The 9,822-nt window shown below is 51.2% G+C and overlaps 4 protein-coding genes across 4 annotated transcripts; 2 read left to right on the plus strand and 2 right to left on the minus strand.

Annotated features, from left to right (window-relative positions):
• Positions 1-444: 444 nt before the first annotated feature.
• T310_8451 (uncharacterized protein) lies at positions 445-928 on the plus strand (the record flags this gene model as incomplete). Its single annotated transcript, XM_013468763.1, has 2 exons — positions 445-785; positions 823-928. The coding sequence occupies 2 exons, from the start codon at positions 445-447 to the stop codon at positions 926-928; spliced, it is 447 nt and encodes a 148-aa protein (XP_013324217.1).
• Positions 929-1,971: 1,043 nt separating this feature from the next.
• On the minus strand, positions 1,972-3,494 carry T310_8452 (indoleamine-pyrrole 2,3-dioxygenase; the record flags this gene model as incomplete). Its single annotated transcript, XM_013468764.1, has 2 exons — positions 1,972-3,147; positions 3,204-3,494. 2 exons carry the CDS (start codon positions 3,492-3,494, stop codon positions 1,972-1,974), a joined length of 1,467 nt encoding a protein of 488 aa, XP_013324218.1.
• Positions 3,495-5,165: 1,671 nt separating this feature from the next.
• Positions 5,166-6,960, minus strand: T310_8453 (Cysteine desulfurase; the record flags this gene model as incomplete). Its single annotated transcript, XM_013468765.1, has 2 exons — positions 5,166-5,588; positions 5,833-6,960. The coding sequence occupies 2 exons, from the start codon at positions 6,958-6,960 to the stop codon at positions 5,166-5,168; spliced, it is 1,551 nt and encodes a 516-aa protein (XP_013324219.1).
• Positions 6,961-8,044: 1,084 nt separating this feature from the next.
• On the plus strand, positions 8,045-9,432 carry T310_8454 (BAR adaptor protein RVS167; the record flags this gene model as incomplete). The annotated part of the gene is made up of 3 exons (XM_013468766.1): positions 8,045-8,228; positions 8,279-9,346; positions 9,410-9,432. The coding sequence occupies 3 exons, from the start codon at positions 8,045-8,047 to the stop codon at positions 9,430-9,432; spliced, it is 1,275 nt and encodes a 424-aa protein (XP_013324220.1).
• Positions 9,433-9,822: the final 390 nt, after the last annotated feature.

Genomic DNA, 9,822 nt, shown 5'->3' on the forward strand with positions numbered 1-9,822 from the left:
TGGGCTTGTGGTTTAGTGGTATAATACCCCGTTCGCATTCTTTTCCTGCTTGGAAAGGAGTAGTATCGGGGTGGTCCCGGGTTCGATTCCCGGCGAGTCCATGCTTTTTACTTTTTCGTGTCGAGATCGCTGTTATTTTTGCGTTTTTTTTTGTGCGACGGCTTGTTCGAACGGAATCAGTTCATTTGGTAGAAATATGTCTAGGACCCAAAACTGAGGACAAAGGAAGAAAAAAGAATGATCGAGGCACAAGGGAAAAAAAACACACCGCCAAATTCACCGCCCACATGACTAGTATTCTGCCATCCTGCTCTGTATGTCGTATTGAGAGAAAGAAGAAAACAGAAATAATAATAACCTAATAATAGAAGACATATTGACCAGTTTTATAAGAACAACAACCTATTAAATGGTCAAGCAGAGTACTCTGTAGAGACTGTCAAAATGATTCCGTCTGAAGTTCAGGCCGTCATCCTGGTCCGCAATCATCACTTCCAAAAAAGGAAACAACAACAACAACCTCCCGTCCCGTCCCCTCTGCCAACCATGCCACAGTTGAATATGATTGATATAAAAAAGCACCAGGAGTCCTCCCTCCCGGGACCCGCAGGTGTTACGAAAATCCCACCTAAGCTTTTGGCGGGCAGGGATTTTACTATCAGTCTATTAATTTTTTTTGGAAATTGGTTTGGAAACCAGAGGGATTCGAACCCAGGCTGTTCATTTGGACTGTTAGTAGGTATAAGAGACTTAGGCTACTTAACCACTGCACCATCGCAGCCTGGGTTTGTTGACAGACAGACAGAAAAGAATAGGAATCAGATGTGGCGTTGGGGGTTGGGAGGAGGAGGGTGTTGTTGTCTCACGTGAGATCAAGCTATACGTCAAAGTTGCAAAACTTCATTTGTTTACCACGAAACAAATCTAATTTCGAAATGTTGTTTCTGGGAGGAGCAGATATAAGCATGTATTCTTCTAACTAAGCGCCTCGATCAATATCTGATATCCAGTATATACTTGAAAAAGACGTGCGTTATGTAGGTAGCTAGTTATCTACACTGGACAGTGATAGAATTACACCCTTTTTTTTTCCTTTTCGCGAATTTATTTGATCCTGCTGACCATATAGAAAAGGACTAGGTAAGCTTTCGTAGAATGCAATTCAAAAAAAAAACAACACACACACACCCTTGTCGATAGTTTCCTTAATCTAAGGCTGACAGTGAAGCCAAATCCGATTTGAAAAGGTCCATCACAACTCCTCTCTTCCTTACCCTATAGAGAACTCTGGATAATGATGGGAAAGTAAAGTACTGATTCTGACCTGCAGGTGGCTCTCTCATCTTCCATATCCGGTCAATGACATCATTGATAGATACCTACCCAGGTAGGTAGGTTGGATGCAGAGGACCTGCCAAGAACGGGGGATAAGGTCATGTCACGTGCAGTGCCATATACGGAGTACCTACCTATATCAGAAATCTCATGTCAGGCAGGACCTGCTGAAGTCGATCGAGGCGAGGGTAGGGAGAAATAATTTGGTCTGATAAATATGGGCTGGCGCGGCGGAAGGACAATGCGTGGCCGTGAGTCGGACGAAGTGTACGACAAGAAAAAAAAGAGAATAAGAAAGAAAGCATCTGATGATCACAGCAATAGCCATTTTCCACAATTTTTATGTACCACCTTAGTTAGCCTGCAGTCAAGTGGTTTGAATTCGGGTAGGCACCGATAGTAATACATGCATGACCTGATGCAACACGCATAACAGGAAGTAAACCACTATGGTCTATCGACGAGTGATGAGAGGTAAAGCATTCGGTGAAGATGATGCCGAAAATGCATCACAAGCAGCCAACAATCATACCAGTCATAAGACTCTGGTGCATCTAAGATCATCAACGTATCGTAAAGCATCCAACCCTTGCTCCGAGAACGCCAGCCCAGAAACGAAGACAAGCGACCCGATCATCACCAATGACATATACCACCTTCGCTGTCATCCATTGCCCAGGTGCCCGCCATGCCAACAACCTCCAGCTGACCATCCGCATGCTCGTCCACCTTGCCCAAGGCCGCGAACTTGGCGTCGCCAGGCCCATTGCTCAGCAGCCGTCGCGCCCAAGCATCGATGGCCGGCTCCCCTGTCTCATCGCGCGCCTGTTTCAAGAAAGGAATCAATGCTGTTCCACCGGTTCCTCGCAATTTCCGCTTGTTCATACCACCATCGGTATGCTTCACGTTCGCAAGGTTCACGGCCGACCGCGCCGCCTGCGGGCTGACCGACCGAGAAGAACGAGACTCTCGGGACTTGATGATGATATAGCGGGACACCATCTGGATATGTTTGTCTCGAAGCTCTCGCAACATCGCCAGACATGCATCATAAGCGATGCATAGCGCCTTGTCGGATACTCGGGCTTGCACGTATTCACGAATGTTGGCCACGCTGGCAACATGCTCCAGAAAGCGACGGTGCGGCCCTGGCATGTACTCTCTCATTTCTTGGATGAAGTTATGACGAGGCTTGGGAGCCACCCCATCCGCATCGTTCAGAGAGGGATCGTCGTCCCGAGTCACTCCGGTAGGGCGGTGCTCAATTCCCAAAACGATGTCGAAAAACTGAATGATCGAGCTCTGGGCGTTGCTGCCGCCCCCATATTGTCGGTATTCTTGCTTCCCACTGCCGTCGTCGTATATCACGCCATGAGGAAGCCCTGCGTCTCCCATATTCTTGCTCCCTGCTAGAAACGGTCGAATTCGATGGTAGAATACGTGGGGGTCGCAGTGTTCGTACATTCTCTGCAGGAGAGAAGAGATTTCATCTAATCTTTCGGCAAATTCCTGCAGGCATTCTGTCACGATTCGGCTGTTGTCGATCCGAGCAGCCGCAATGGCCTTCAGCATCAGGGGCAGCGTTGGGGCGCCCCGGGCTTCGATGGCGACTGAGACCAGATAAAACCACTGTTCATCCAAGGACCCCGTAAAGGTGTTTATGCATGCAAGGTTCTCCAGCTTGTCGACAGGCTCGTCAGAGCAGATGGGTCGGTAGTTCCATAGGCAAAGTCCAGCGTATGTAGCAACAGGCGGCACTTCTAGATAGTCGCACACCTTCAGGAGCGGGATACTGATAGGAGGGGGTATTCTCTGCCGGGCCAGATTAGCAAGAAATCTCCAAAATCCTAGATACAGGGCCCGCGCACCTCTGCGGGGATATCACCGCCCCATATGTATCCGTGAAGCATGAAAATCAGGACGACATATGCCCGTCGCCATTCCGCGTCTGTGCGAAGGTAGGAGGTTGAAAGTACCGGCAGACTGTCAATGGTCGAACGAAGTCTCCTGCTGAGCAACAGAGCCTGTAGATTGGAGACTATCGATTCCCACTTGGCATAGTATGGATTAGGCAGCGCCTGCAACGGCGTGGTTGGAGGAAGGAAGCCATGCTCGGGAGAGATGCCATAGTCGGCAAGGACCGGGATTGGTGGTAGCATGGCAAGACGAGAAGAGCGACAAGAAAAAAACCAAATATCCACAAGAAGAGCGAAATGAAAATAAAAAAGAAGAACAGCCAAATAAAAATTACAATAAAAATACAGGATGAAGATCGCTACCACGACGGATGACGACAGGACGCGGAGGCGACGATGGCAGTTGATGCTTCCCGGATCACGTGTGGATCCGGGGTTTTGTCTCCGGGGCTGTCGTAAAGTTTTCGAGTTGATCCAGACTTCAGCGGCGATTCCACGATGTCATGCGGTTGACCAACAGTTTTGCGATCAATCACAGTATCTGTACTGGACAAAGAACCGCAGGCTGACAAGGGGATCGGTGGACATCCAATAAAGCAGTAGGAATAAAAAAAAATATGACTTTGAATATGGACGAGGCAAGAAGTCGTTGGTCGTTGATTTGAGGGAAAAGATTGCAGCTCACCAGCAGTGGTTGAAAGAGGGGGGAAAGATGAGGAGACAAGAGAATTTATTATCCGGGTCTGTCATAGACAGCAAGCAGCCTGAGCTCTGAGGGTCCCCGACAGCAAAAGAAAGCAGCAGGAGGGAGCAGCGCAGGTCGCTGGGCGGGACTGCCGTTTTAAGAATTAATATCGGCAGGCGCGGAGCACGAGAGAGCCATCGAACAGGGTCGAAAACAAGCAGCTCACGCGACAGTGCGGTCACGACTTTCCGGTGAAGAATTAAGAATTGGCTGACAAACAGACGGGAGCCGGGCGATGCTGGATTGGGCTCCGGCCAAGTCTGATGCTCGAGCAGGAACCTTGGAAGGGGCCCAGGCAGGACGGTTCAATCCGCACACGTCACTGGTTCAGGACGACGAAGGCCGCATGGGACAAAGACGGCTAGAGGCCGGTGGGAACCGGCGGGACGGATGGCAGCAATGACAGGCATATTGCAAAAGAAGTGCTGTCGAATCCATGTCAATGTGTCATGGCATTTCCAGCCATGCGATCAGGGAGTAAACAATTGCCTTTGCGAGTAACCGGTATACAGCCATCTCATCCATGGTGCCATTGCAGGCGCATCGAGTGTCATTCATGAGGTCATTGCGGCACAGGAGCCAATGCAGATTGCATCATGGCCAGGGCAGAGGGAGCGCATGCTCACAGACGATCAGCATGGGAGATAGATGGCAGATCGATGACAGCCTGATATCGTCCGATCGTCTGCATGGCATGCGGCGCTTTAGCTACGGCGCTTCAACGGCACGGTCGGGTGGAAGCGAGAGGGGTGTCGGGGCGGCGTTGCTGACGAAAATGGGCAACGACCGGAGGCAAGCGGACGCTATTAGTCACGACCCCACCACGACCCCTCCTCGCTTGCACCTGCACCAACGCCGCTGTCGGCCCCTGCGCTCGGGCGAAAATCGGCGTGCAGCACGGCCCGACGTCATGCGGCAACCTTCTTGGGACTACGACAACCAAACAGGAAACGCTACTCGGCAAATAACAGACAAGACGCCTATATTCTGTCCAGAGCCCAGCTAAGTACACACTAAAGCTACATTACGTACATCATCCCAACGCCCAGTCGTAATCGGCTAAAAAGAAGGAAATTATGCGAAACACAATAAAGAGCTGCCAGACAGTGCATGATAAATAAAAGAATGTCTGCGCTATTGTCGAGAACCCAGGGACCCCTCGACCTGGTTTAATGCTGGCTCCACTCAATGCTGTCCAGCGCGACTCCTTCCTGCACCAGCTCCCAGAGGGGACTCAGTTCGCGGAGGAAGTGCACTCGATCCTGGACCGCCTTGAGCACATAGTCGATTTCAGCCTCCGTGGTAAACCGCCCAATGCCGAACCGAATGCTGCTGTGCGCGTTTTCGTCGTTGTTGCCCAGCGCCCGGAGCACATAGCTGGGCTCCAGGGACGCCGACGTACAGGCACTGCCCGATGACAAGGCAACATCCTTGAGCGCCATCAGGAGCGACTCGCCTTCAATGTACGCAAAGGAGACGTTGACACAGCCTGGGTAATGACGGTCTGGATCCCCGTTCAGCATCGTGTGCTCCATCGACAGAAGCCCATCTAACAGCCGCTTGGACAGCTTCTTGACGTGTTCCGCATCGTACTGCACATCGTGGTCAGCGACTGATCCGGCTTAAGATGATGCGGCAGTAAAACGGGGAAAAAAAAGACAACAGAAGAATCAAAAATCATAACCCCTGCTACGCAGATCACAGGGCCTGGCACACGTCTGAGACGTGGAGCTACCACCAGGCGACCTCAGAAAGCCATGCATATTTTAGAGCATTTAATCATGCTAGGTCCTGAAAGAAACAAAATGAAATGGAACTGGCGAAGGGCTAACTCACCTCCATATCCTGTTTGGCAATGCGGCAAGCCTCGCCGAGACCAACCACGAGGTGAGGAGCGAGGGTGCCGCTGCGGAGACCTCTCTCCTGCCCACCACCAGAGATGATGGGATCGAGGCGAACTCGGGGCCGTCTGCGAACATAGCAGGCGCCGATACCCTTAGGTCCATAGATCTTGTGTCCGGAAATGGACATGAGGTCGATGTTCCATTCGTTTACGTCGATGGGGATCTTTCCCACCGCCTGAGCACCATCCGTGTGGAAGAACACTTTCTTGGAGCGGCAAATCTGTCCAATCTCCTTGATGGGCTGGATGACACCAATCTCGTTGTTGACCGTCATGACACTGACCAGAGCAGTGTCGGGGCGAATCGCCGCCTCGAGATCCTCGAGCCTGATCAGGCCGTTGTTCTGCACGGGAAGGTATGTGACTTCGTAGCCTTCATCCTGAAGGTGTCGGCAGCTGTCCAAGACACACTTGTGTTCGGTCTGCGTGGTGATTATATGTTTCTTCTTCCCCTGACGACCGAAGAACCTCGCAACACCTTTGATGCTCATATTATTACTCTCTGTGGCTCCACTCGTGAAGATGATCTCTTTGGGGTCAGCTCCGATCAGATTCGCGACATGTTCTCGGGCCTTTTCGACGGCCTGCTCCGTCTCCCAGCCGTAAGCATGCGTTCTCGAGTGGGGGTTGCCCCATTGTCCCGTCAGGTAAGGAAGCATGGCATCCAGGACGCGAGGATCGGTGGGTGTCGTGGCCTGCATATCGAGATAAATAGGACGGTTGCCTTGATCCATGATGGTGGCTTGTTTCAGGACCCCTGCGGTAGGGCTCATGGATGCGTCTGCCGTCGTCGGTGTGCCAGGAAGCTGAGCATCCTGGGGCTGGATGCCAGTCTGCTTCACGAACTCCTTGTGCTCTGCCTTGATAGCTGTGTCAACGCTGACCTGAGCGCTGCCAGCCTTTGTTTCAGAGACATAGGAGCGTCTGGAAGGGGCCCGGCTTCCGGGAACCATCCCAGTCTGAAGAGGAGTTGACGCCCTTAGTAAGCTGCTTGACGATGACAGGCGACGGGCATAGGCCCGAGACGCCTGTCTCAAGGCAGAAGGTGCCAGGTGCGACATGGCGTAGATGGATAGGAAACTATACCATGCAATTAAAGATGGTATGGTTGATGCCCAAGTGGGTGGCAACCGATAGGACGGGAGCTTGAAGTGTTTTGCTTAGCGAAAAGTTGCGAAGATCGGATTATGTCACCCGCGGCTTGGCGTCGCGTTCCTCGGGCATTAGTTATCAGATCGTTCGGCATTACCGGATCAGGAAAGGACCTCGGGCCTACCTCGCTGTATGGAAAATACACACCGAATAACCGGTCCATTTCTGTTTAAGTCCGATTATGACTTCAACTTGCTATAAACTGGTGCATGATGCGTCATATACTGTAGTGCTCTCCTGCAGGAGCGTATTCCTGAAACAATGGTGATTGAACGAAACAATAAAGGGCACAAAACCACGAAAGAACAGGTTCCGGATTTCCCCGCAATACTACAAGTTGCTCACCTGCTTACTCCGGAGTACAGAGAACTACTCCAGAGTACAGTCTGACGCTGTTCAGGATCATCACAGTCGTGTGCGATCCTAGTGGCTGTTGGATCCCCAGACGCACGTAGTCACGTGATCCCATCTCCCACGTTGCCAAGTCGACTGAAGTGGCGCAGCAGTCTGCATGGCCAATCAGAGAACAGCTTGCTGTGGCTGCCTAGTCCACGTCGGGCACTTGCCTTTCTGACCTCAAATTTGAAGACATTTCTAGAGCTCGCATGTTTTCTGTTCTCAAGGTCTTACAGAGACATTAACTGTTATAGAATTTTCTAATAATCCTTTAGTTTGTGAACTTTCTTCCCTATTTCCAGGCAACTCCCAGGAACGCAGTCTCAGCCGGCTGTCTCAGGGTGGAAGTTGTTATGTCATAACTCAGCCACACTTTGCTACTGGATGACTAGAAAGGCAACGAATACGGCCCCATCTTGGTAGCAGCCGGATTAGGTACAAGAGGACCTCTCCACCCCACCATTCTCCCCATCGTCGAAGCTCTCAGCTGGCTGCCAGAGTAGCCTTTCGCCCAACTCCTCGCAACACCTACCACGTTATCGAGCCGCTCTCTTCGTTTCCGCTCAGATCCGGCTACTGCGGGGCACAGCTGCAGAGATGAGTTTGAAGGGGATCCAGAAAAGCATAGTGCGCGCGCCGCAGCAGTTCAAGGCCAAGTTCAACATTGGGGAGAACACCAAGGATCCGGTCTATATTGATGCGGAGCGACGGTTCCAGGAATTGGAGAAGGAGACGAAGAAGCTGCACGATGAGTCGAAGAAATACTTCGATGCCATCAACGGTGAGTCTTCGTGCGTCAAATATTTGTACCATGCTAAGAAACTGGTGGAGGCATGTTGAACCACCAGATCGAATTCTCCAAGGCGATGCTCGAATTGTATAAGCCGATTTCCGGCCGTGCTTCCGATCCTAGCTCCTACGCGAACGAGGGACACCCCGAAGGCATCCGGGCCTGTGAAGAGTACCAAAAGGCTATGCGGGAACTACAGGAAATGCTGCAGCCTGAACTGGAGATGATCGAAACTCGCGTCATCAGTCCCGCCAATCAGCTCCTGGACATCATCAAGGTGATCCGGAAAGTCGCCGTCAAGCGTGAACACAAGAAGCTCGACTACGATCGGCACCGGAACACGTTGAAGAAGTTGCAGGAGAAAAAGGACAAATCTTTGAAGGATGAGAAGGCTCTGTACAAGGCAGAGAACGACGTTGAACAGGCGACTCTGGAATACAACCACTACAACGATCTCCTGAAGGAAGAGCTGCCCAAGCTGTTCGCCCTGGAAGCGGAATTCATCCGTCCTCTGTTCCAGTCGTTCTACTACATGCAGCTCAATGTCTTCTACAGTCTCCATGAGAAGATGCAGAGCCTCAACATTGGCTATTTCGATCTTAGTCAAGATATCGTCGAGGCCTTCGAGATGAAGCGGGGGGACGTCAAGGAGCGCGCAGAGGCGCTTAGCATCGTCCACTTCAAGACGACTGGTGGCCGTCGCCCGGGATCGAAGCTTCCACCCAGTGCCAAGGATAAGCTCGCGCAGGAGGAAAAGAGCAGCCTCGCGGCGCGTCGCACGAACTTCGACACGCCGGAAAACCCACCTCCGCCGTACTCGCCTCATGCCGCCGCCGGTTCGACGACAATAGGCCACGCAAACAGCACAGCGGGTAGCACTCTTGCAGCGGCGGCAAAAACCAAGCCCGCGCCGCCGCCTCCACGGCCAAAGCCCGGACATCTGAGCGGACACAACGTCGAGACGGTGACGGCGCTCTACGACTTTGAAGCACAGGCACCAGGCGACCTGAGCTTTTCGGCGGGTGACATCATTGAAATCGTGCAACGGACGAATAACGAGAACGAGTGGTGGACGGGCAGGCTTCGTGGGGTAACGGGACAATTTCCAGGTATGGATTGTGCTCGACATGAAAGACAAATATATAGTTTTTTTTTATCTAACATTGATGTAGGCAACTACGTCCGGCTCAACTAGATGCCAATATAATCCTGCACCACCACGTTTCCGTGTGAACGATATACTCTTTCATCAGATCAGTTTGTTGTTTTGCAAAAAGCGGTTCTCTCTCGATGACTTTTTCTGTCTCTCTCTCTCTGTGTGTGTCCATTTCTTAACGCTGTCGTATCTCGTATAGACTTGCCTGATTTTAGCATGCACCACTGATCCTACTGGTACTACCTCTTCTATGACAACTACCGCTACTTCATACATACTATTCTATTCTATTCTATTCTATTCTCCTCTATTCTTCTTGTCCCCTTCTTCCCGTGTACTGTACATATTTATTTTCTTTTTCTTTTTCTTTTTTAACTTATACTTTCCCACGACGAAGTCTAGATTATTCGTTTTTCTTTTTTTCTTTTT

Source organism: Rasamsonia emersonii (genome assembly GCF_000968595.1).
Source record: "Rasamsonia emersonii CBS 393.64 chromosome Unknown ctg1118621760755, whole genome shotgun sequence".
Classification (NCBI taxonomy): Eukaryota; Fungi; Ascomycota; class Eurotiomycetes; order Eurotiales; family Trichocomaceae; genus Rasamsonia; species Rasamsonia emersonii.